This window comes from Podarcis filfolensis (assembly GCF_964270895.1).
Source record: "Podarcis filfolensis genome assembly, chromosome: 12".
NCBI classification, from domain to species: Eukaryota; Metazoa; Chordata; class Lepidosauria; order Squamata; family Lacertidae; genus Podarcis; species Podarcis filfolensis.
The window spans coordinates 3371334-3398647 of NC_139614.1; the positions used below are offsets into that span (position 1 = coordinate 3371334).

General features: G+C 42.5%; 1 protein-coding gene across 4 annotated transcripts; it reads right to left on the bottom strand.

Annotated features, from left to right (window-relative positions):
- Window positions 1-1412: 1412 nt before the first annotated feature.
- On the bottom strand, window positions 1413-27038 carry STK17A (serine/threonine kinase 17a). 4 transcript variants are annotated; one of them, XM_083578177.1, is made up of 9 exons: window positions 26667-27038; window positions 25825-26004; window positions 25267-25396; window positions 9638-9850; window positions 7466-7610; window positions 7026-7152; window positions 6634-6682; window positions 6370-6546; window positions 1413-4621 (listed from the first exon to the last, which is right to left on the bottom strand). In XM_083578177.1, the coding sequence occupies exons 4-9, from the start codon at window positions 9781-9783 to the stop codon at window positions 4297-4299; spliced, it is 969 nt and encodes a 322-aa protein (XP_083434303.1). In that variant the 5' UTR covers window positions 9784-9850; window positions 25267-25396; window positions 25825-26004; window positions 26667-27038; the 3' UTR covers window positions 1413-4296. The 4 variants fall into 4 exon arrangements, with proteins under 4 accessions (XP_083434303.1, XP_083434304.1, XP_083434302.1 ...); XM_083578178.1 differs by lacking the exon at window positions 25267-25396 and having other exon boundaries at window positions 26667-26766; XM_083578176.1 differs by lacking the exon at window positions 26667-27038 and having other exon boundaries at window positions 25825-26032.
- Between the last annotated feature and the right edge of the window lie 276 nt (window positions 27039-27314).

Genomic DNA, 27314 nt, shown 5'->3' on the forward strand with positions numbered 1-27314 from the left:
GATTTGTTGCCAACATATTGCTACTTCAAGAGTGCATGCCACCTTAATCCTACACTAATTCACAAAGCACATGCTATTTCATAAAGTACCGTATTTTTCGCCCTATAGGACGCACCTTTTCCCCTCCAAAAATGAAGGGGAAATGTGTGTGCGTCCTATGGGGCGAATGCAGCCTTTCGCTGAAGCCTGGAGAGCGAGAGGGGTCGGTGCGAGAGTTGCCTGCATGCTGAAGCCTGGGGACGCTGAGCTCAGCGCGTCCAGGCTTCGCGCACCTCTCGCACACCGGCGCTGGGCTCCCGCCACTTGCAGAGTTGCCTGTTCTGGGGGCTGGGGTTGGGGGGGGGAAAATAATTTTTCCTCCTTTATTCCCCCCCCCAAAAAAACTAGGTGCGCCTTATGGGATGGTGCGTCCTATAGGGCGAAAAATATGGTACATGCCACTATCCCTTTAACGTTAAAAAAAAAAGCTGCCAACAAAAGATGCTGCCTTGGGGGGGTGGTTAAAAGTTTCACAAAGGTGAACTCATTTATTAACCACCTTAATATTTGAATATATTACAGAGTGTGAACAATTAAAGATGTCAAATACATTTTCCAAATGACTAGATATTGCTCTCATTGTTAATGAGACTGATGTTGAAGGAATGGATGGCAGGTGGACATTTCACTGTCATTCATCTACTTCCATTAGTAGCACTTTTCAATTGTGTTATTCCTTGCATCATGAGCTGATTAAGCTCAATGGTCACAAAATAATTTCTAGCTACAAAGAGAAGGCAGTACTTGTGTAGAGCAAATAAACTGATTCAGCTTTGTTGAATATTCAATATGCTAACACAATTTAAAATAAAATGCTGAAGTCAGGGAAACAAGTTGAATTCTAGCCAGTTCAAGGAAAGAAATGCAGCTTTTATCTGAATTCCTACTGGTGTGTTGACAGAAGAAAAGCAATTACGACAAAGTAACCCTCTCCTGATATAGCACCACACTAAATGAAAACAGATTTCCCTATTGACTTGTGGCAGCAGTTGCAAACCTCAACCTGTTTCACAGTTGTTCTGGACTACTCTCAGACTTCAACTGAACTTCATGGAAAATAAAAGGGCTGTCTCCTACCTGTACAGTGTAACATTTGCTTTTTAGTAGACACTGGCCACTGCTGAAACAAATGCTACAGTCAGCTATTAGAAGGTGGCAATGGTTTTCGAAAGGCAAAGAACAGGCAATGAAGCCATTAATGCCCCAGTTACAATACTTGATGGCAAAGCTTTGGGATTCCAGCTACTTTGCTTTAGCACTTATGAGGAACAGAAAACCACTTGAGCTAAGGGCTCCCTAAGACTTGTGGAGTTTATTACATTTTTTTTAAATGTAATGTTACAGTAGGTAAGTGCTAAAAAACATAATCAAAGAACAGGAAAAACCAGTTTATTACATTAAAGCAAATGGTTTCACATTTGCCAACCGATCTTGTGTGTTTAAAGGCACACAGTAAGCATACATCTGCCAAGAGTTTTCAGAAATATTTAAAGGCACAGCACTTCTTTACATTACTCTGTAACTTAAATTAGTCTGACTCATTTTGCTTTGGATCTCATTTCATCTTCCCCTTAGATAACTATAGAGTACTTAGAAGGAGTTGATCATAATCTAATTTAACTCTGTCATCCCAGGTATCTGATACCTAGAGGTGGTAATTTGCAGTTGATCCAGCTAAGCCCATGTGCTGCTTCTCAGAAACTCAGTAGTTCCTATAAGAAAAGCACCATAGCTTATGACAAAGGACAACTCATTTCAGAACGTTATGAACTGGAGCTACAGGAACCAGAGCCCAGAATCCCTTTTTCTACATTTGGAGAATTTCCCCTTCCTACTTTATACAGGCACTTATTTACATTTTTCATAAGGTTAATTTTTGTACTGTAGCATTTCAGATTGACAGTATTACGCTTGTGGAATTAATTGGCATCCCTACGTATTAGCTACTTTTTCCAATACAGAGTTACTTAAATTTTGCTTATAACTTACATTAGACTTCCACATCATTATACAAACTTGCAACGATTTGTGAACTGCACAAAGCCAACCTTAAGGCACAGCAAGTTAATTTAACAGAGTACAGCAAAGTCTCCAAGCAGCCAACCAAGATCAAGCTGGCCTTGTTAGAAGTACATTTAAAAACTCAAATATTTTACCAAGTTTACTACTGTACAATGTAAACTGAAAGGTAATGGGACAGACACACACATCACTTGAAAATTTGCCTTTTTAATTTGTGCTGGAAACAATGATAAAAGTTTATGCTTTGCGATAGAAGACTTAAACCAGCATGAAGAAAAGAAACCAGCTTGTGGAGCAATCCTAACTCTCAGACAGAGAGTGGAAGAGTGGTGCTACCACCGCATCCAAAGCTCTGCGGCTCATGCTGGCCAGGGGAGAAGTAATGGGAGGGGCAGTTGTGCTTATTTTCACCAGCTCCACTCCCTCCCTACCCGAGAGCCAGCCCATTTTGGAGGTTCCACTACTGGCTACAGCCTGCAGTTGTACCACCCACCATTTCAGTAGGCCCAGCAAAGCCCAGCAGAGGGACATGTCTGCCACATCCAAATCCTGCCCAGCAGAGTGGTTCAGGACTTTGGATTAGTCTATAGCTACGTCTAATAGCAACTTAGAATTTGGGCATAACTGCATTTTGGTACTTTGCTGCACTTGGTGAAAATCAATGTTTATCAGCTTGTCTAAACAAGTGGGATACTTATCAATGGTAACTTGCACTGGGACACAACCCCAACCATGAATAGTTAAAACACAGGATATAGTACAAAAGCTTTACACATACCAACAGAAGAAGAAAAAAGAACTACTGCTTTCTGCTCTTTTCTGTAAGGGCATTTAACTTGCATGGCACAGGCACCCCTCCCCGCATACCCATCACCCAAATAAACAGGACAACATTGCTTAGGGTGAAATTAGGCCACAACTTTACTGGTTACAGATGTAGAGGTTTAGCATATGCATGGGGTATAACCACTGAATTACCAGCACGCCTGCTGGGGTATACCTGTTAGGGGTCAACCCTAGGCAAAGAGGTCCTATGACACACATCAAGTAGGAATCCCCTGCAGGGCTGCCGCCTTGAGGATGCTATGGCCCTAGCCCCAGCCTGGGCTTCTGGAGAGATGCGACTCCTACCAGATCCCTTTTAAGGGGACACCCCTGAATACTGGAGGAGCAGGCAGAGACTACACCCCCCTCTCTACCAAAGACAAAGGCTTACCCAATGCCTAAACCGCCACTCAAGCCAAACTTGGCTGGTTGCAAAACCCCCTACATCTGCAACCAGGACCTAAGGCCCTCAATGATATTTTGAGAGCATTTGAGACATCATTACCCATGCCTGACAGGTGCACACCATCATGCCTGAAAAGCACATCCTTGTCAAAAGTGATGCCGGGGTGCCAAATCACCCTTCCACCAGTCTCCTCAATTCTGTGCACCACTGCACAGTTCACCACCTTCCTTGCCTTGGTAATCTTAGCAAGTTCCAGAATATGCCACCACTGACGTGCCTTTAGCAACACAGACCAGCATATGGCCATTTTAGGGTATAGTTCATTTAGACCCTTGAGGTTATCCATGATGGCCAAAATCAGGTCTATGCGCCTTTCCATGGGCCCAGGTCATTTTTGCCCAGCTGGATGACTAACAGATCTAGACAACAGGCTTTGATTCTAGAGGATAGGAAAGGCGTAAGTTGTTCCCAACACATACTCCTGTGGCCCAGCCACGTAATCTGGAAACTGGATGTTAAGCCAAGTCGGCAGCCCAGGAAGATGAAAAAGCAAGCACACATGCCCAACTCTGTGGCTGCATATCCAAATTCTTTTTGGTGCCATACCAAGGAGGTGGAAAACTGGCCCAAGTGAAGTACCCCAGAGGTAGCCAAGCAGCCTGCCACGACTGGCCAATTTTGGGAAGGCTGCGATCTGCTTCCCCTGCCAGTGCAACGACTCAATTTTCATCATGCCAGTTGGAGAAAACCCCTCAAGACACAGTCCGCTGCCAGATCATGGTGGGGTGGTTGGTGTCATCCTGCAATGCTGCCTGACCAATTAAGGTAAGCATACAGATACCACTTCCACAAAAATTAAGATGTTTGGCACAGTTTTCTCATTGACTTTTGAATCCTACTTTATCAAGAAATGTATTTGCATATAAACGTACATTTGGCAATACATAAATTGGTCTCCCAAGTTAATGTTTCAAGGTCTCAAAAGAGCAGAAACAAGTTGCAATTCAGTAAATAAATTCTCCAGGTATTTCTTGCAGCAATGGTTCTTCAAATTTAAAGCGCTTGGAAATGGTCTTCTGTTCAACAATTTTATCTTTTTCCGATTGCCTACATTGGCCCAGTGTATATGAAGCTACTACAATCAGCTCTTCTGACACTAATGACTCTTCTGTTTTTTCTCCATCTGTAGAATTTTCAGAAGTAAAAGCTTCTTCATTTACAACAACAGTGTTTGCTTCCTCTGTGTTCTTTATCCAGTATATAGTATCAGGAACATCCATTTGTGCTAGCCAAGAATGTACCAAACATTCATCTGCTGTTGCCCGTTCCCTAGACAGAAAAGAGGGAACACTTGCTCAAAAAGACTGGCCAAAAGGATGAAATGCTAAAAATCCAGTTCAGAACACATTATCCATTATGTCAACAGTTTCCTCCCACTAGAGATTCATCATTAAACTGATCTGTGCTTAACATGCATTCAGATGCAAATTGGGCAGTTCCATCTTGTCAAAGCCATGTTTAACCTTTTTCATAATAGTCCCCATGCAGTGAAAAAGATGTTGCATTAATTACTTGCTTATAGTATGTTTTGTACAGAGGGCAGGCTCAGGTCCACCTCATACAAAATAGTTAGTTAGGCAGCTGGCTGCTCAAAATTGCATCTATCAGGCAGAGAAAGGTATTTGTGCAGCAACTTGTCAGCTGGACTGGCCAAACTGTTGCAAGTCTTCCACATAAATCTTTTACAGAAGTGTGATGACAAACCACATAGCAGCAACCAAGCTACGTGGTGAGCAACGGTAGACAACTGCATCTAGATACAATTTTGTTGCCTCCATCTGACAACTGTTTTATGTGGCTCACATTTTAGATCACTAGAGAGCAAGTGGATCTTGAGAGCCCCTTCACAAATTTCAGAATATTTCTACTTCAATGTAAAGATTTTGGATTTTCCTAATGTTAATTTCCTAATGTCCACAAGTGGGTTTTAAAAGCTGAAATGGATTTTCAGTAGTGTTCACTTTGGAATGGTCACATGAAGTCACAAGTAGTACTGTATATAAATCTGTAGAAATGTACAATCTTCAAGAATTCTAAATATTTTGAACGTTCCTCTCCAAAGAGTTCAGCTACTTTACCAGTATCATAGCAGTTATATCCTTTGAGCAAGTTTTCTAGTTTAGGCTTCAAAACTACTGAAGAATAGCTAAATTCACTTCTGATGCAAAAATCAGAGACAATTTTCTGAAATACATTGTAACTGCAATTAGCCAGCAACCTATAGAACATGTTTAGAACAGTAGTCTGTGGATGCCTGAGTGGCTTTTCAAAGCCAAGCATGTGAAGAGGTGGGGCCTCCAACTTGCTTGTAAATTCAAGGGTTTCCTAATTATTCAAATAGCTAGCAGGTCAGCAGTAAATGGATGTTTTTCACTTGCTATGCTGCATTAGCTCCCGCAGTAGAAGAAATACTGCTACATTACTAGAAGAACTTATGGAGTAATGTGTAATTAAATTTTGTTTATTTCGGGGGGATTTTAAAAGGCGGGGAAACTTCTTTAATTCAAAGACATTGATTACTTCAATGTTTAAAATTCATAGAACACCTCTATAAATTTATGGAAGCATACTTTTATGAAGAACTCAGACCTTATAGTACATAAAAAAGTGAGAAATTGTCGAATGATAGAGATCTATGCTGTATCAGGAACAATGTGGCCCATGCTACTGTGGGTAATCTGCAAAAAAATTAATCACCGTCATTGGCCTGGCTTGAATGTTAATGCTGCCACCTTCATAGACCATGGTTTATTAATATTAGGATCCTGGTTTAATACCCTAGTTAGCTAGCTGCCATTAAACCAGAGTTCCCCATTTCAGAACTCAAGATTTAAAAATAAGCCAAGATCATCATGCACAAGCCAGCATGTTATGGAAGTAGCCCACGGGACTAATGCACATACCTGGCTTCCATAACCATGGTTTCATAAACCAGCAGTGTTTCAACTGAACTGAATTTTATTTGTGCCTTGTATGGCTTAAAGCAATGAAGCAAAAAACTTTTAAATATAACTTACTCAGGCTTTTTAACCAGAAGAGATTTGATGAAATCCACAGCAAATTCAGATATAAGGTCAAAATCCTCAGAGTAATTAACATTCATCTGAGATATATTTAAGAATGTTTCCTGTTTATCATTTCCCAAGAAAGGTGATACTCCTGTGAGCATAACATATGCTAGCACTCCAATGCTCCTAAAATAAAAAAATTACACACATAAGCTTCTTAAGAGGAAAACTTGCAGTTTACAAAACAACTATTCAATAAAGAGCTCTCCTTACCACATATCTGTTGCAGTGCTGATTGGATCATAACTCAGAATTTCTGGAGCTATTGTAGGGGGGAAAATAGAGCTGGTTGCTATACATTCTACTAAAAATGTGAACAATTTAAGATATAGATGCCAGTAGTATAGAATCATCAACCTACTTCTGTAGCTTTTACCAATGATGGTATCAGAAGCTTGAGAACTAATAAAGGTAGCTTGCACTAATTCTGTATATGTTTCTTAAAGTGTGTTCTTGGATATTCTGAATCACTGCCACAACTTAATTACCAGGTCTTTGAAGAGAACATGCATTTTTGAAACTATGAATGATACTTTAATCCAAATATTTGGATTACCCCATTACTGCTTGCCCATTATCACATTAGTTTCTTGCTAAGAACTTACCCACATACTCAGGTGTTCCCATAATTTCTCTTAGTTCTTCACTATTCTTCATTACTCTGGAGAGGCCAAAGTCAACTATTCTAACATCTCCCAGTGGTGATTCACTGGTTAGCAGAATATTCTGGGGCTGAAAATAAATGAATAAAGGTAGTATTAGCAGAATCTATTAAGAAATCCACAGCAGTCCTAATGGCTTCAAATTTGCTACAGCACCAAGATAATAGGTAAGCCTGTGTCTGCTCTTTGAAATGCTTGCTGCCTTTTAATTATCTGCCCAAATTTAGATGTGTGCAGCTGACACAATGTAAACTGACAGCTGGGTGACCACCTACCTGTCTAAAATGGGCCATAGGGTGGGGCAGGTTCTGGAAATGGTCCCCCACTCTGAACTACAAATTTGGTTCTTCATATTGCCTCCATACTTCTAAACCACATCTTACCTTCAAGTCAAGGTGAACTACATTATTTCGATGCAAAAATGAAACACCTTCTAAAATTTGCCTCATGAGACGCTTAACCTCTTTTTCCTTGAAGGCATCATCTCTTTCAGCTACACACTGGTCAAATATTTCTCCTCCAGCAGCACTGAGGAAAAACAGATATATTTAAACTTTTCTAGAGAAGAGAAATAATACCCAACAATTCACTCCAATAGCCTTATTGTTCACAGAGTATGCGAAATGTGTATGCTTGCCTTAAATAGGTCTAACTGGTAAATAAACAGCTTTTCAGTATTCTGGTAACCTACCTAGCCATTCAGTGACCTAGTCCAAATGAATTGCTAAGCAAAACCATGACTAAGCATGAAAGAGCAAGTGTACTGGTACTCAAGATGAAAAATAATGGGTGCTTTGCTCCTTCCCTACTCTTTCTGCTGCTGTGCTACCCCAAGGTTAATCCATGGCTTGGCTCAGTTAGTGTTATGATTTTGAGAAAAGTCATCTGAATATAGACAGAATCAAAAAAATAATTCCACAGCATCAGGACTAGCTTCTCTTTTACTGATCCAGTCCCAAAACTGTGAGCGCCAAAAGAAAATGTCTAGGCACTATTATTATTTTTTGCTGCCCGCTACCAGACCTGGCTGGACCATAAAGAAGGCTGATCGCCGAAGAATTGATGCTTTTGAATTATGGTGCTTGGGGAGACTCTTGAGAGTCCCATGGACTGCAAGAAGAACAAACCTATCCATTCTTAAGGAAATCAGCCCTGAGTGCTCACTGGAAGGACAGATCATGAAGCTGAGGCTCCAGTACTTTGGCCACCTCATGAGAAGAGAAGACTCCCTGGAAAAGACCCTGATGTTGGGAAAGATGGAGGGCACAAGGAGAAGGGGACGACAGAGGACGAGATGGTTGGACAGTGTTCTCGAAGCTACGAACATGAGTTTGACCAAACTGCGGGAGGCAGTGAAAGACAGGAGTGCCTGGCGTGCTCTGGTCCATGGGGTCACGAAGAGTCGGACACGACTAAACGACTAAACACCACCACCAGACCAAGCAGCCCTGAAGGAAACCACCCCCCCACATATTTTGCTACCGTGCTACCCTGCCAAATACCCGATTCACCCAACAGCACAGCACACAGCTAATTTTGAACGTTGGTTGATGTATCACAATGTCGAAAACCAGGTATTGCTCAGCCCTAGTTGGGGTGTGCAAATACTGCAGCCAGTCATTTATTTATTCAGCAATTACGATTACTAAAAATAAATGATTAAAAATAAATTGGATGTTTTTATTCATGTGTAACTGTCTTACTGTGCATTCTGCTATGTATTTTACTGCTGTTAACATTCTTGAGCACCATTTCATAGACAGGCAGGATGTAATTAAAGAACAAACAAAACAATGCAGAGCACTGTGATATTAGTCTCCAAATTCTCAGGGACTTATGGTTACTGTACTAAAAAACTGCACCAAACAGAGACAAGCATTACTTTCCTAGTTCAGTCATATATCTAAGCATGAAAATAGGAACTTTCTACAATTCATAGTAGTTATGCTTCAATGAGTCAATATGTTCCAGGAACATTAAGAATCTGCTGGTTAGTGACGAATCTTTTTGAAGCCTATAATTATTCTCTTAGAATAAAACATCCTTAAAGACATATTTGATAATAGTACTGCTGTAAACCTCATACCTCTAGAACCCCAAGGACACTTTACTTGGTGAGTTATCTTCAAACACTAGTTAGGAGCCTCATCAGACTGAGGACCCACTAACTTCTCCTTTCAACTTCCTTCAAGGTTTCAGCTCTGAGGTCGCAGTCCTACAGAGAGTAAACTCCCACTGAAGTCAATGGGCTATCAACCAGTATCAACCAATCCTTTCCATGCCATGGACTGGTTTCCAGTGTTTAGAACCTTAAAGCTATACACTCCATTTTGCTGAAATCCTGGCAAAGTCAGTGTCATTGGTAGCATTAAGTTGCTATGGATGAAATGTTAAGACAATACACACACACACCTGGTTATGCACCATTTTGAAAAACTAACAAGAGCTCCAAAAATGGGACAAAAATTTGGCATTGCTTTTGAATAAAATATGTTAATGATAAATCCTGTCATTTTATAAACCCACCACATGATTATAATGAAATTAATACTTACTATTCCAAAACCAAAATAATTTCTGTTGGTGTTTCATATACTTCATGCAAGTTAATAACCCAACGATTTCGTTGTGCCAGTTCCAGAACTGCAATCTCATGAATTATCTCCATCCGGCAATCTTGGCCCTTTCTTCTTTTCCTCATGAATTTTGCTGCAAATTCTTTTTCAGTTTCTTTCTTTACACACTTTTTTACTACTGCAAATTTCCCCCTAGAAGAAATAAAAGTTAAGTTGGATGCAAATTTCAACTACACACAGGCCCCACATTACACACACAATGTGTTCCCTGGAAATTGTTCATTAGGCAACTGTTTGCATAATGAGTTGACGATTTCCATCACACCCTATAGTAATCAATAAATTGATTTGTTTGATCTTGTTCACAAAAATGGCTGTCGCTGATCAACAAAGCACACATAAAAAATAAGGAAGTCAGATTTTCAGATAAGTGAATCTGCAGAGTGTTAGAAACTCAGGTAGATAAGCCAGGCACCACATGAAGCCTGAAAACTAGGTTCTGGGCGCAATAACAGAATGTCTGGGAGCCCTCTTTTTTTTTTTTTTTTTGTATAACAAGATTACAAAGCAGAAAATGAATGAACTCCAGCTACAATCTTACGTTCACTTTACATATAGTCCAGTCCTCACCTGAAGACTGAAAAAAACAAAGCTTCCCTTGCCTGCCCACTTAGTATTCATACAGTATGTGGGTCCCTTCTCCAGTCTTCAGAGAGGGGGTAGAAGTGGGGAGGCAGATAAAGGTCCTCCTTTCCTTCCACTCTGCATACAAACTCTGGATTCTCCCTAACCCCACCCCTTTCCTTCATATTACATATATCTTTCTGGCACAACAACTAACACGTATTATAGGCCTACAGAACTGACAGCAGACACACACATCTTGAGTATCCAGTTTAGTTTGCACAAGACTTCAGTGTCCCTGAATGCCCCCACTCCAAAGTTCGTTTAGAGTTTAAGCACCACTGTTGAGAGTCTGAGGTAGACAACACCTTAAAGTGCACTACTTAAAACTGTTGTAAACTAACCTGCTAGTTTATATGAAATTAAAATCATATCATACATTAAAAATACATTAAACAAGGCAACTAAAACTTAACCAAAACACTGGGTTTAAAAAAAAGAAAAGCAGAGAGAGATGGGGAGAGAAAGGGGGAGCGAGTGATAGATGGAGGGAGGGAGCCCAGCAGCAAAGCTGAATGGGGCACCCAAATCTCCCTCCATGAGGAAAAGAAGGGGGGGGGGAATGCGTGCATTGCCACTGCCTGAGTCCAAACCAGAGGCACATTCCCGGTTAAAGGCAACATAGAATCATAGAGTTGGAAGAGACCACAAGGGCCATCGAGTCCAACCCCCTGCCAAGCAGGAAACACCATCAGAGCACTCCTGACATATGGTTGTCAAGCCTCTGCTTAAAGACCTCCAAAGAAGGAGACTCCACCACACTCCTTGGCAGCAAATTCCACTGTCAAACAGCTCTTACTGTCAGGAAGTTCTTCCTAATGTTTAGGTGGAATCTTCTTTCTTGTAGTTTGGATCCACTGCTCCGTGTCCGCTTCTCTGGAGCAGCAGAAAACAACCTTTCTCCCTCCTCTATGTGAAATCCTTTGATATATTTGAACATGGCTATCATATCACCCCTTAACCTCCTCTTCTCCAGGCTAAACATGCCCAGCTCCCTTAGCCGTTCCTCATAAGGCATCGTTTCCAGGCCTTTGACCATTTTGGTTGCCCTCATCTGGACACGTTCCAGCTTGTCAGTGTCCTTCTTGAACTGTGGTGCCCAGAACTGGACACAGTACTCCAGGTGAGGTCTGACCAGAGCAGAATACAGTGGCACTATTACTTCCCTTGATCTAGATGCTATACTCCTATTGATGCAGCCCAGAATTGCATTGGCTTTTTTAGCTGCCGCGTCACACTGTTGGCTCATGTCAAGTTTGTGGTCCACCAAGACTCCTAGATCCTTTTCACATTGTACTGCTCTCAAGTCAGGTGTCACCCATCTTGTATTTGTGCCTCTCATTATTTTTTGCCCAAGTGCAATACTTTACATTTCTCCCTGTTAAAATTCATCTTGTTTGTTTTTGCCCAGTTCTCTAATCTGTCAAGGTCGTTTTGAAGTGGGATCCTGTCCTCTGGGGTGTTAGCCACCCCTCCCAGTTTGGTGTCATCTGCAAATTTGATCAGGATGCCCTTGAGTCCATCATCCAAGTCGTTGATAAAGATGTTGAATAAGACCGGGCCCAAGACAGAACCCTGTGGCACCCCACTAGTCACTCTTCTCCAGGATGAAGAGGAACCATTGATGAGCACCCTTTGGGTTTGGTCAGTCAGCCAGTTACAAATCCACTGAGTGGTAGCATAGTCAAGACTGCATTTTACCAGCTTCTTTACAAGAATATCATGGGGCACCTTGTCAAATGCCTTGCTGAAATCAAGGTAGGCTACATCCACTGCGTTCCCTTCATCTACCAGGCTTGTAATTCTGTCAAAAAACGAGATCAGGTTAGTCTGACATGACTTATTTTTCAGAAATCCATGCTATTGGTGATCACAGCATTCCTTTCTAGGTGCTCACAGACTGTTTGCTTAATGATCTGCTCCAGAATCTTCCCTGGTATTGATGTCAGACTGACTGGGCGGTAATTATTTGGGTCCTCTCTTTTCCCCTTTTTGAAAATAGGGACAACATTTGCCCTCCTCCAGTCTGCCGGGACTTCGCCTGTTCTCCAGGAATTCTCAAAGATGACTGCCAGTGGTTCTGAGATCACATTTGCCAGTTCTTTTAATACTCTTGGATGCAGTTCATCTGGCCCTGGAGACTTGAATACATTTAGACTAGCCAAGTATTCTTGTACTATCTCCTTAGTTATTCTGGGCTGTGTTTCCTCTGCTGAATCATTTGCTCCAAATTCTTCAGGTCGGGCATTGTTTTCTTTATCGGAGAAGACTGAGGCAAAGAAGGCATTGAGGAGTTCAGCCCTTTCTGTGTCCCCTGTTTGCATTTCACCATCTTCTCCTCTGAGTGACCCCACTGTTTCTTTGTTCTTCCTTTTGCTATGAACATACCCATAAAAGCCTTTTTTGTTGCTTTTAACCTCTCTAGCAAGCCTGAGTTCATTCTGTGCTTTAGCTTTTCTGACTTTGTGTCTACACGTGCTGGCTATTTGTTTGAATTCCTCTTTGGTGGTTTCCCCCCTTTTCCATTTTTTGTACACATCCTTTTTTAATCTTAACTCAGTTAAAAGTTCTTTAGATAGCCACCCTGGCTTCTTTAGGCACCTTCCATGCCATGTTTCCGTCTCATTGGTATTGCCTGAAGTTGTGCTTTTACTATCTCCCTCTTAACAAACTCCCAGCCATCATGAACTCCCTTTCCTTTTAGTATTACTGTCCATGGGATCTCACCCAGCACTTCCCTAAGTTTTATGAAGTCGGCTTTCTTAAAGTCGAGAAATTGAGTCCTAGTATGCTTGGCTGCTCCTTTCCGCTGTATAGTAAACTTCAGAAGAGCATGATCACTCGCGCCTAATGATCCTTCCACTTCTACCCCACTAACCAGGTCATCAACATTGGTTAGGACCAGATCTAAAATGGCTGTTCCTCTTGTTGCTTCTCCCACTTTCTGGACAATGAAGTTGTCTGCAAGGCCAGTGAGGAATCTGTTTGACCTTATGCTCTTGGCTGAGTTTGACATCCAACAAATATCCGGGTAATTGAAGTCCCCCATTACTACTATCTCCCTTCCTTTTGCATGCTTGGCCATCTGTTCCAGGAAGGCATCATCTATGTCCTCCGTTTGGCTTGGGGATCTATAGTAAACTCCCACAATGAGGTCACTGTTATTCTTCTCTCCCTTAATTTTGACCCAAATGCTCTCACTTTGGCTTTGAGGTTCTAAATCTTGGATCTCTTCACAGGTATACACATCCCTGACATATAACGCCACTCCTCCTCCTTTTTTGTCTGGTCTGTTTCTCTGAAATAGATTGTATCCCTCCATTATTACATTCCAATCATGGGACTTATCCCACCAGGTTTCAGTGATGCCTATTATGTCATATTTAGTTTGCTGTACCAAGAGCTCAAGCTCATCTTGTTTATTTCCCATGCTTTGCGCATTAGTGAACAGACATTGAAGTCCATTAATCATTCCCCCGTGTCTCTTATTTAAGGATTTTTTCCTCCCACCACTAGGTCTGCGTGCTGTTTGCTCCATTCGGTCTATGACATTTGGATGATCATCTTCATCAATTGATAGACTCCTACCTTCAGGAGCACTGTCTCCCTCCCCCACATTAGTCAGTTTAAAGCCCTCCTGATGAGGTTTCTGAGATTTTTGGCAAAAATATTCCTCCCAACCGTTGTGAGGTGCAGCCCATCGCTTGCCAGAAGTCCATCTTCAAGAAACTGCAGTCTGTGATCTAAGAATCCAAACCGTTCCTGTTTACACCATTTGCGAAGCCAGTTGTTCACTTCCACTATTTTTCCCTCTCTCCCTGGGCCACGTCGTTCAACTGGGAGGACAGATGAGATGACAATTTGTGCATTTAATTGCTTCAATTTCCTGCCCAGAGCCTCGTAGTCTCTTTTGATCTTCTGGAGGCTATTGCTTGCAGTGTCATTGGTTCCCACATGAACCAAGAGGAAGGGGTATTTGTCAGTGGGTTTTATGATTCCTTGCAGTCGTTCAGTTACATCTTGGATCTTAGCCCCGGGGAGACAGCACACTTCCCGAGACATCTTGTCAGGCCCACAGATCACTGCTTCTGTTCCCCTCAGTAGGGAATCCCCTATCACCACTACACGCCTCCTCTTAGGTTTGGTTGGGGTTCTTCCGTGAGCTGTCCGTTCCACGGTCGCCTGCATATTCCCTGAGGACTGACTTTGCTGCTCGTCTTCATATACCTGATCAACGGTAATGAGGGAGAGATCCTCAAATGGAGTCTGCTCTTCGTCTTCCATGCTAGGGGAGAGGACCTCAAAGCGATTGTGTATTTCTAAACAATCAGAGCGAACCCTGGGCCTCCTACTTCTTTGAGTCATGTTTCTTCATATATCTGGCTCCTGTGTTGGTGAACTAGCCTCCTTCTCAGGGGAGTCCCCTGTCTCCTCCTTGGTGGAGACGGTGTGCTCTGTTGCTTCCAAGAAGAGCTCCAGCTCTCAAATTCTTTGGAGCGTAGCTACACGTTCCTCCAGTTGCTGGACTTTGTCTTTTAAGAGGGCAATCAACATGCAATTGCTGCAGGTAAAGCTGCCTGCAACCTTTGGCAAGATGGCAAACATTGCGCAGGAACCGCAGGCGACTGCAGCTGTTCCCTCAACATACACACAGCCAGGCCATCACATGGCCTCCCTGAGGTGGAGCCATGGTTGGGCTTAAGGGTTTGTGTCCTGGTGGCTCAGACTTGCACTGACCTCTCCCCACCCTCAAACTCCCATCCCGTTCGCTTCTCCTTTCCCACCCTGGCAGCTGGCTAAAAGAGCGGGGCAGTGTCAGGAAGCCAACCTGCAATGGCGCCTGGCACCTGTGAGGTACCAGAGCACAGCTCCAACTGAGAAAAAGCCTTGGATGTGGATATGGATACTATTAAGACTTCTCAGATTTATAGTCCACAAAAGCTGAAAAAATGTCAACCTATTAACTCTCCGTAGTCTGAAATACCAAATTTGTCCACATGAGCTGATAAGCAGAAAAAGTACTGATCCATTTAAATTTGCAACTTTCATTAAAAATCCTTATGCTTTTAATATGTATACTAAATTTAAGATTCATGTTTTATTAATTAGTCTTTAAAAGCATCATTCATCAAGACTGCCTTGCTTAAAAAAAAAACCCTGCACACACACAGACTTGGACGTACAAGCTCCACTAAAATTAATGGTAATTAGTTTCAAGTAAATGTGTCTAAGTGCAGGGCGTGAGAATTTACTTTAAGAGGCAAACTAAGGGGAACCAGGAAGTTGGACCACTACAGGAATACAAATGTATTTCCCCCAGGAAAAGGAAGGTTTCTTGGTTGGGTATGGGCTATGAAACATGTATTTTAATTGGGAAAGAAAATTCTGGGTAAAGTTAAATGGTTTCATTAGCTAAATCTGATGTCTGCAGTATAGCATTGCCTAAAAATCTGAATGGTTTCACTGGAACTCAGAGTTGAATTAAAAAGAGCTCAATGTCATTTCTTGAGACTACCAACCTCAAAGGCATGGTTTAAGTTGGCATGCCTCCTGGCTTGAAGAAAAGAAACAAAGGCCCTACTGATCACAAGTCAAGCTCAATAAGCAAAATACTTTTACGTCATATGTTTACCCACTCTCTGGTTGTCATGGATCCACTAGTGAACATCTAAGAATGTGACATCAAATAATAGTTTCTTAAAGTAAACTACAATATCATGTCACTATTGTGGGTGCTATACATATTAATAGTAACTTCAGGAAAGAAACTAATTGTTTTGAAAGTGAGAAAGAGGATTTGCAAGTAACGGAATTGCATTTGATTTACAGAATTCCACACCATTTATATAGGGATATTCACAGTCTTCCCATACATTCTGGATTGCGGGGGGGGGGGGCATTGTAAAAGTCATACTCTATTGCCAGCAGTTCCTTTTTCAATGAAAGGTTTCATTACTTGTGTTGTTTTACTGGGCAATTCTAAGCATGTTTACTCAAAAGCAAGTCCTAAACAATTCAATGGAACATACTCCCTAGGAAGCAAGACTACAGACTTAAGAGGCTGCAATTATAAGATGAATGAGATGTAGGACAGAAGTGAATTCTCTAGTTAGGTTCAATATGCATAACAAATAATACATTCCCTTAATTCTCTTTCCTATCTCAAACATTGTATTTATGAAACAAAATCCACATTTTTGCATTTTAAAATGAAAATACTGAACGTATAGTCAATTAATAACATTTATTAAAGTTATCATACTGCATTGTATTTTAAATCTTACAGCTTTTTGATATTCTGTGAAGCTTATTGTAAGTTGCATGCAATTTAGCCATACAGTAAGCCCGCAACTTACGTGGGGGTTACGATCCAAGGATCACACCTAAAGCCAAAATCGCATATAGCCAATGATGGGTGGAATTGCCAAAGTCATTTTACCTGGAACCCCATGCCCTTTCTGCCTGTTAAAAAAAGTTAGTGTTTTGCCAATTGCATGAAGCAATACACACAATTTAAATGTGTTTATGTTGCAGGCTTAATGTAATTTGTAAATAATGAGCATATGAAGCTATCTTATACCAAGTCAGACGACCGACCCACCTAACTCAGTTCTGTCTACAGTGCAAGTTCCACAAAACATTACAAGGTTCACTAGGAGATATATGAACTTCCTAAGTTGGCTCAAAGGCTCCTGACCAAAAATTCAGGTATACTGACATTTGATCCCCTTTGGGACACAGAAAGTAAAATGGCAAGTGTGGAGTGCACATCATTTTAAGCTGCAATGCTACTTGTAAAAAATCACCAAGTTCACCTTGCTCAATATTTAAGCATCATACTATTTGCATGTGTCATCTCTATTGCTCTAGCAACTAAACTACTGTTATTTTATATTACATAGTAAATAGGGAAAGGGGCTAGTATCCCTAATGTAGATGCCAGCTACTACCAACATAGATTTAAGCAGATGCAAATGGAATTTATGGCAGATTTAGAAAACTAAAACAATTATTTTAATATTTGAAGGCAATGAGACTCATTGCTTTTGAGTAAAGTAATTGTATTTTGGGCTAAATTATAGGTTTATCTATTTGTGATCACTTTGGGAGAATCTACATATATGTCTGTACAGCACCTAAGCCTGGCTTTTCTACTATTTCCCTTGAATAAGTACAGGAATTTATACAAGGAAATAACATGGGTTGAGGGAAAAGCAGATTTTGGCAAGGTATGCAAACATGAAAATACACAATAACCCTCAATATTTCCCACTCTTTCCCCTATAATCAACCAATGCATTAAATGCTACCCAGAAAGTAAGTGATGAGAGCCATACCTTGTCCATCTTCTAAGGAAGGGAAGGGAAAGCTATGGATTTACTTACCATGAGTATTAGGATGGGTCAGAAGGGTACCCAATCTAATACAAGGTACATTTTCAGTCACTTTCAGAAATGGTTGGAACACTATGGACAGTGGCATTTAGTTTTCTATATACTTTAAGAAATTAAAGCCATCCAGACCTAAGCCTGATGTTCTCTAGCAAATCCAGTTACTCTAGATCAGGTCTCCCAAGTCTGGTGCCCTCCAGATGTTTTGGGCTACTCCCACATCTGGAAGGTATCAGGTTAGGAACATAGGAAGTGTCTTCTACAAGTCAGCCCAATTTAGCTCATAATCATGGGCATACCCAGGATTTATTTTAGGGAGGGGCAGGCTTTGTGTTGGGGGTGGAGACAGAACTGAGTTATCTGTAGCAAAATTGGTCAGTTAGTTAAATATTTTTATTTATTTACTTGATTTAAGGGTGGCTACTCTCCACCAAATGGCAAGGATGCAATCTTTTATGAACCTCAAGTGAGATTTTATTTATAATAGGTGTTGTTATGCTTTACTGAGCTTCACAAACCAAAACACACACACACATCCTTATGTGTGGCAAAGTACACAGAACCTCTACTGAGTCAGACTGTTGGTTCATATAGCTCGATACTGTCAACACAAACTGGCAGAAGCTATCCAGGTTGTTGACAAGGAGTCTTTTCCAGACCAATCAGGGACATGCCAGGGATTGAACCTAGGTCCTTTTGCATGCAAAGCAGATGGTCAATCACTGAGTTATGGCCCTTCCAGATTGTGGAAGGCTGCCCTTCATTATCCCTTCCCCATTATTGTCCAAAGTGATTTCTCAATCAATTACTGTATTTTTTGCTCCATAAGACGCACTTTTCCCCTCCTAAAACGTAAGGGGAGATGTGTGTGCGTCTTATGGAGAGAATGCAGGAGGGAGGCTCTGCTCAGCGCTTTCTTTAAAGAGCCGTGTGGAGCCTCTTGGGGGCTTTTCCCTGAGGGGTGAGAAGGGCTGCCCTTCTCCCTCCTCGGGGAAAAGCCCCCAAGAGACACACACACACACACACACACTTCGCACACTCTTTAAAGTGAGTGCAGCTCTTGGGGGAGCCTTAGCCACGTGCAGCCTCTCCCGGGCAGCGGGATGAAGGCTCCCCTTGCCTGGGAGAGGCTGCGCACGGCTATCCCATAAGCCAGGACAGCCAGCGGGATCGCTGCGCGCTATCCCATAAGGCAGATCCCTCTTGCTGTCCTGGCTTCTGATATTCAGAATATATTTTTTCTTGTTTTCCTCTTCCAAAAACTAGGTGTGTCTTATGGTCTGGTGCGTCTTCTAGAGCGAAAAATATGGTATACAGAAATGTATCACATAATTTTTTAGTTTGATACCGTTATCCTGCTGGCAAAATAGAATGCAAACCTCAGAGAACTGTGAACAATGTAATTTCATGGAAACAGAATTTCATGTAAAAATATACTTTTATGCTATTTAGGTTCAGATACTGTGTTTACTTCTGATCTCTTCATTGTGGACAATTGCCAATAAAAGACTTGATGACCACTAAGCAGGGACTCAGCTACCACACAAAGTCACAGAAATTATTTCTTTATCTTCCATCTGCAAGTTCTCATAAATTTCTATCAGTGCTTCAATACAAAAAAACCCGAGTATAATCCTCAGGCCTTTTTTCAATAGCAGCCACTAGAACTTTTGTGGACTTTGCTATCACCAGCTTATTTTGTCTGCAAGGAGAAAAGTCACAACAGTCATCTGAACATCATGGATTAAATAATAGTAGGGTGGGTAACATTTTGTGCAAATCTCTGTAAGAAGAGCAAAATACCAATAAATGAACCAATATTTCAGTACAGCCATCTACCCATAGATATGTTATCCAACTATAATTACAACAGGCTAGGAAGCCTTCTCATTCTGCTAGTTATAGCATGATCCCCAATACAGGTTTGTTTTGCACATTAAGACCAAATATTTTTTAAATAAATAAGTGTAGGTTATTAGTATACTAGCAGCTTTCACTTTAAATTGTATTTAAATGACATATTGATTTACTGTATTTTAACATTCCACACTCTGGAATTATATGAACTATGAAGAGGAGGTTATAAGTAATTTAAATAAAAACACAAACAAATATTTCACTATGCAGAGCACTGACTAATACGCAGATTCTTGCTGTAGTACACTTGTTAAGGACTACCACTGCACTATGGATTAGGGAATAGCATCCCGCAGTAATTCAACAAAAATAATTTCCATGGATATTTTCATATATGAAATTAAAGAGATCCACATATGAATTCTGTTAACATGGGAGAAAACTCAGAACAGCAAACATACAGTCCCAGCCATATTATTATTATTATTACTATTATTAAGCCCAATTTAAGCCTTATGCAGATACACTTAATGCCCAAAGTTGTCTCTGATCTCCTGCCTAATGTTTAGCCACAGTCTGCTATTTGTCAATGAAACACACATAGAATTGGTGCAGCCTGCATCTACTTTTCATTGACTGAATTTTTTTGTTTTGTATTTTGTTGCAACCTGAAGATTTTGGTAAGGACAGGACGTCTACACCCTTGATGATCATATTATGTTCCAATAAGATGCACAACTCATTTTGAGTCTCAAAGCAGATATTCATGTTACATTTTTATATATGCAGGCCCACACTTGTTTACAAAGATGTGCGCTTGATTTGTAAATGAAAGAATGGCTGCATTTGATGTTTTGTTCTGTTTTTAATCTGTTGGGAGCCGCACAGAGTGGCTGGGGAAACCCAGCTGAATGGGTGGGGTATAATTAATTAATTATTATTATCATCATCAATCTAAGGATTTGTATTTTATTTTATTGCTTAACTTGCAAGGAAGTCAATGGAGTAGATGGCAGGATCAGCTAACCAAAAGATCTGGGATACCTCAGTCAGTAGAGGATGAGATTCTTAATCTCAAATACAGTGGTACTGTACCTTGGTTCTCAAACTTAATCTGTTCTGGGCATCCGTTTGACTCCCAAAACTGTTCAAAAACCAAGGCACGGCTTCCAATTGGCTGCGGGAGCTTCCTGCACTCAAGCAGAAGGCGAGTCGGACGTTCAGCAAACCGGAACACTTACTTTCAGGTTTGCGGCGTTCGGGAGCCGATTTGTTCGACAACTAAACCGTTCGAGAACCAAGGTACCATTGTATTCTGGGGCGGGGTGGGGGGTAGATAGAACCACACAATTGGGACTGGAAGCTTTAACTCAGTAGGCCATTGTTACGATACAATCAAAGTTAAGCATTTTAGAAACATTTTAATAGAAGTTTAAGCTTCACCTGACTTGCACCTAACCATTTAAAATTGGCTATCACCAATAAATCAACTGCCCAGATATCTGCAATACAAAAATGTATTGCAGCAATGCACCAGAAAAAAAGCAGATATAGTACTTTATTTTTTGACCAATACAGTCAAACCTCATCCCCCGAATGCCTCCATTTTGGAACGTTTCGTCTCCTGAACGTCGAAAACCCAGAAGTAAATGTTCCAGTTTTTGAATGTTTTTCAGAAGCTGAACGTCCAACACAGCCTCTGCTTGGCTGCAGGAAGCTCCTGCAACCAATTGGAAGCCACACCACGGCTGTCAAACATTTTGGAAGCAGAACAGAGGTTTGACTGTATTATTGAATTTCCTTTATTGCTTTTGAAATATTTTCAGGTGTCGCTAAATTTATGTGATATTCACTGTAAACATGGTTGAATAAATCTCTACTCTACACACATGACAAGTATTTCTACAAGGAAACTGCATATACAACATACATGCATTTTTAGATTTAAAAAACACACACCAAAGACTACAAGATCAGTACTTTTTTTTTTATAAAATATTTATTGAAATTTTAGAAAAACATAGGTTTACAGAATACAAAAAAAAACATAGAAAAAGAAAAAGGTAAAAAAAGAAAACATACAAAAATACATAAAAAATAAAAATAAAAATACAATACAAAAAACGGATAAAAAAGAGTTAAAAACAAATCCATTTTTTATAACTTTAAACTCATTAGCTTGTTTCCTTGACCTCCTCTCACCTCCCCTTTTTGTATTCCCATTTAAATAATCAAATCAGCAAATCCTTACCCTCTTTCGTTTATCTTAACTCTATATCTTAACATATTATAACTCTGTATTTTCATCCATTTATCAATTCATTTTTGCATATTCTCATTAACTTTGTTGCTAATGCCACTTATTTTCAATCTAGCATCATTTTTAACATTCATTAATTTTACAGCGTTTCTGCAAATAGTCTTTAAATTTCTTCCAATCTTCTTCCACCAACTCTTCTCCCAGGTCTCGGATTCTGCCAGTCATTTCCGCTAGTTCCATATAGTCCATCACCTTCATCTGCCACTCTTCCAGGGTGGGTAACTCTTGTGTCTTCCAATACTTTGCAATGAGTATTCTTGCTGCTGTTGTTGCATACATGAAGAAAGTTCTATCCTTCTTTGGCACCAATTGGCCGACTATGCCCAGGAGAAAGGCCTCTGGTTTCTTCAGGAAGGTATATTTAAATACCTTTTTCATTTCATTATAGATCATCTCCCAGAAAGCCTTAATCTTTGGGCACGTCCACCAAAGGTGAAAGAATGTACCTTCATTTTCTTTACATTTCCAACATTTGTTATCGGGCAAATGATATATTTTTGCAAGCTTGACTCGTGTCATGTACCACCTGTATATCATTTTCATAATATTCTCTCTTAAGACATTACATGCCGTAAATTTCATACCGGTGGTCCACAACTGTTCCCATTCAGCAAACATAATGTTATGACCAATATCTTGTGCCCATTTAATCATTGCAGATTTAACCGTTTCATCCTGCGTATTCCATTTCAACAGCAAGTTATACATTCTTGAAAGTATCTTAGTTTTGGGATCTAACAATTCTGTTTCCAATTTTGATTTTTCCACCTGGAAGCCAATTTTTTTATCCAAATTATAGGCCTCTCTTATTTGATAGTAATGAAGCCAGTCTCACACTTTATCTTTTAATTTCTCAAAACTCTGCAATTTCAATTTATTTCCTTCTTGTTCCAATATTTCCCAATATTTCGGCCATTTAGCCTCCATATTGAGCTTTTTCTGAGCCTTCGCTTCCATTGGTGACAACCACCTTGGGGTTTTATTTTCCAGTAAGTCTTTGTATCTTATCCAGACATTGAACAATGCTTTCCTGACAATATGGTTTTTAAATGCTTTATGTGCTTTAACCTTGTCGTACCACAAATTTGTGGTACGACTACAAGATCAGTACTGTGCCTGTACTGTAGTATGAAAAATGTATACCTTCATACTGGATAGATTCACAACTCATGTACTTTAAACAAGGGTGAAGTATAAAACCTTCACTCATCAGTTGCCTTGAATTTTTCAAGGTTAAGTATACATCAACTAGTGGTGTATCCTTAAGCAGGCATGTCCAAAGTCCATTTTGGGGGCCTAATCTTTGGTTGCAGGGGGCCTAAAGTTTGGTTGGCCCTTACACATGTTATGTTCACTTCATCAAATCTGGCCCTCTTTGAAAAAAGTTTGGGCAAACTCACACCTCTGATCCCTACAAAATAAAGTACACTTCCAATAGTGCACAAAATACCCACTTTTGCTCATAGAAGTAGACTGCCAGCAACTCCTATGTGCACCATTAAACTTGGAAACACTGCCCCAAAAGGGTGAAAACCTGCTTTTGTAGGGCAGAGGGGTGTGTATGGGGGAAGAGCACAATGTCTTCGTGGGCATACAAAGCCAAGATACCTGATTCCACACATATAGGATGAAATATATTTTGCCAAGTCACAAATGGGTGGGGGTGAGGAGAGGGAGAGACACAGGCCAAAGGGAAATTTGTGGGAACAGTTCTCTCCCACCATCCCCACAAACAATGAAAAACAAAGTCTTTCTTTTACACCTTGAAATCACTCAGGTAAGGATTAGGAGAAGGAGAGTAGCAGGACAGCCACCAGATCTTATTTGTTTGTTTATTGCATTTATACCCCACCTTTTTCTCCGAAGAGTTCAATGTGGAGCAGCACGGCTCTCCCCTCCACTCCCACAACCCTGTGAGGTGGGCTGGGCTGAGAGGCAGGGACGCCCCCCCCCGCCCCCCCACTCACAGCTTTACGGCAAAGGAAAGGGGAATTGTTCATCTCATGAAACTTATACGCCGCTTGATTGCAAGAAGTCTCAAAACGTTGACAAAAAGGGAAAACGAGAAGTCGGGGACGGGGGACCAGAAACGAATTTAAAAAACATGCGAAAGTTAAAATACTAATGCAGGTTAAAACTACCTCCGCTTTCTAGACACCTGGGCAGGCTCGTCTCGGCAGGGGCGTTTTCAGCCGGCCGAAAGGAGCGCAGCCAGGGCGCCTGCTCGGTCTCCGCGGGCAGCGAGTTCCGAAGTGGAGGCGACCGAGGTATTGCAAACGCGTAGGAAGAGGTCGTGCTACTTCCCTCCCCGGGCGACTCCGGGCGCTCACCACTGCGCCCCACTGCCTCTCTCACCGCTGCGACGCGGGACCTCCTCCGCCCTGCCGCCTCCCCGCTCCGAGATCCTTGGCTCGCAAGAAGCAGGGCGCCGTCCCCACGTGCGGCTGAGCGCGGCGCTGCCGACACGGACTGGCAGCGGCTCCCCCCCCCCCCCCGCTCACCTGCCGAGCTCGCGGCCGGGGCTGAGGCAGTATCGCTCCTGGAAGGGCTCGGTGAGGATGCGCGTCCGGATCTCCGTCAAGAGGCCTCCGCGCCGCGGCTGAGGGGGCGCCCGGCTGCCCCGGGAGCGGCGCGGCGGAGGCTTCTCCTCGGGACTCATGGCGAGAGAGAGAGAGAGAGAAGTCCGAAGAGGGAAGAAGGCGGGCGGGCGGGCTGCGTCCTCCTCCTCCTCAGCCCCTCGCCGCTCTCGGAGGGATGGAAGGCAGGCGGCGCTGCCCGGCTTCTGCCGCTCGCTCTTGCCTGAGGTAACTCGAAGCCGCGGCGAGGAGGCGGACTGCGCCTGCGCGGGGGGACGGGACGGAGGGGAGGAGTCTCCACCGCCGTCGCAAGCGCCCTTTGGGCCGACGGCTTAAGAGTGGCGGGAGCAAGCCACGCCCTCCACGCCAAACCCCGCCCCGCCAGCCCAGCCAACCGCGCCTTATCGGAGGGTAAAGGTCGAAAGGCCCCGAGGCAAACGAGGAAGGGTTCCGGGCTGGGCGGTTGGGCAGCGCCCCCTGCAGGCTTGGCTTGGCGCTGCGCGAGCCTCAACGGACACGCGGGGGAGGATGTAGCCGCCTCATTCCAGTAATCTATTTATTTCCCGCCTTGTCCCCTGACAGGGTCTCAAGGCGGCATACAGGAACAAATATGAACATAGGAAAACATAGGAAAAGACAGTTGAACATTAATACGTAGAACTAAAACACACACACACACAGATACAGATAATTACAGCATCCCAAAAGCAGAATGTCACCAGCCCCCTCATTAAAAAGCAGTCCGTTCCCAAGGGGCTGTTGGAACAAGGAAGTCTTTACCTGCCAGAGGAATGAAAGCAAGGAGGGAGGCAGCCTGGCTTCTCAAGGCAGGGAGTTCCAAAGTTGCCTGGGAGCAGCCACCACCAAGAAGGCCCTCTTGTGAAGGTGACACTACATCAACATCTTGGCTCTGCAGCCATCCATGCAGAAAGAAAAGGCGTCATTAGGCTTGTGCAAGACCAACACCACACCACACGCCCCGAAATTTGGAGAGGTACTAACAGCCAAGAACTTAAAACATGGGAAGGGGAAAAAACAACAACCCTAAAACAAGAGAGGAAATTTTAATAAAGGTGTGCAGAGCATGATAGGCATTTAGCGGAACCCTGGCTGGAACCCAGAAGAGGAGCTCACTCCATTGACTTGACAAAAAAATTTTTATGGTATGTCTGTATGATCTTGTCTGCAGCTGCAAATAACTGCAACCTGTAGGACAAAACAAAAAAGCAGCCCCACAAGACTTCTATTCATGAAAAACTGGTGTTAGTGCTATTTCAATTAGGGCCAGAAAAACCTGTAGACAAGTCCCCAACCAACAGTGCTGCTGTATATACTGACCTGAGCTCCTTGGACTCCTGGATGGCTAATCTGTGTCCTGGGTGCTGCATGTGTTGATGGCCTGTGTGGCCAGTCTTGAGGTCAGGCTTGGCTGTGGCAAGGACTCCAACTTGCTTCTTCCTGCTCCTCAGCTTGAGAATCACCTCCTTTGCTTTGGGGGACCTTGGTGGGAACTCCTGCCTGAGGTTGATGGAAGTCAATAATGCAGTAAGCCCACAATTTACGCAGGGGTTATGTTCTGTGGTTTTGGTTTGCACCAAAGCCAAAATTGTGTCTAGTCAAAACCCATTGGGCTCAATGGTAAGTGGGGTTGCCAAAGTCGTTTTTCCTGAAACCTCACCCCTTTAAATTTTAGTTTTATTTTTGGCCAATCACATAAAGCCGAATGCACATAAGTTAAATGTGCGCAAGTTGTGAGCTTACTTACTGTATGTAAACGTGAATAGCATAGCAACTACCCAACCTCAACATATGTACCCATGTTTACTGAGACCAAAGTGTCAGTTGTGCACAAGCTTGTAGCCATAATGTGTTTAGTTTAGTGGGGACATGTATGAAATTCTAAGCAGCCAATATTGGTTAGAGTGCAGCAACAGGACCCAACAGTAAGGTTACCAGATTTTTCCCAAAGAATCCGGGGACACTTTTTTTTTATAAAAAAAAAGTTATTAAAAAATATATTTTTTTAAAAAAAGAAGAAGTAATGTCTTCTCTTCTGGGGTCTCCTCTGTCGCATGGCCTTCCTCTGGGCCCTGGCCTGTTGGAGCGTGAGCCACCATGGAGTAGGCTTGGGTCGGGCCTGGGCTCGGCCACGTGTCCTTGCCTTCCTGGTGCTCTCCTACCTCTCCTCCTCAGCGGCGGTGGTGGTGCAGCAAGGGCGGGGCTCCCCTCTTTTTTCTCCTTCCTCTTTCTCTCTCTTCTTTCTCCTTCTCCTCTCCTCCTTCTCCCTGCGTCAGCTCCAGGGTATTTCCTGGTCCCAGAGCGGTGCTGGGCAGTCGGCCGGGCACTCTCGCTCCCGGCTCAAATTGGGTCGCGGGGTGTGTGTGTCTGCGGTTCCCCCTGTTGACGCGCTGAGCATCCCTGGTTCCCCTTCGGTAGTGGCGGTGGCAGCGGCAGTCTCAGCAGCCCGGAGCCAGCCTGGTAGCGCAGTTAACTCTGGCTTGCTTCAGGAGCTGCTTGCTCCTGTGGCGCTTGCCATTTTGCTTCACCGGAAGTCCCCATATGATGTGTCTTTTGCCGTTGAACCAATCACACAACATTCATTCCCTACTAATAAATCTACAACACATTTATATTTTAAATCCAGGGACATTAAATGAAACCCGGGGACATTCTGGGGATGGATTTAGTCTGGGGACAGATTTGTAAATCCAGGGACTGTCCCCGGGAAACAGGGACATCTGGTAACCATACCCAACAGGCCAGGGTTCAAATCCCCACTCAACCACAAAGCTCACTTAATGACCTTGGGCTGGTCATTGTCTCACAGA

What these genes read in the sequence shown, in the direction of transcription:
- STK17A (XM_083578175.1), bottom strand. Translation starts at nt 24,569, where the DNA reads ATGAGTCCCGAGGAGAAGCCTCCGCCGCGCCGCTCCCGGGGCAGCCGG. An exon ending in ATTATTTTGGTTTTGGAATA is followed by an intron (nt 7,611 to 9,637) that starts GTAAGTATTAAT and finishes GTTTTTCCTCAG; the next exon opens with TGCTGCTGGAGGAGAAATAT. An exon ending in CTTCTGGTTAAAAAGCCTGA is followed by an intron (nt 4,622 to 6,369) that starts GTAAGTTATATT and finishes TTTTCTGTCTAG; the next exon opens with GGAACGGGCAACAGCAGATG.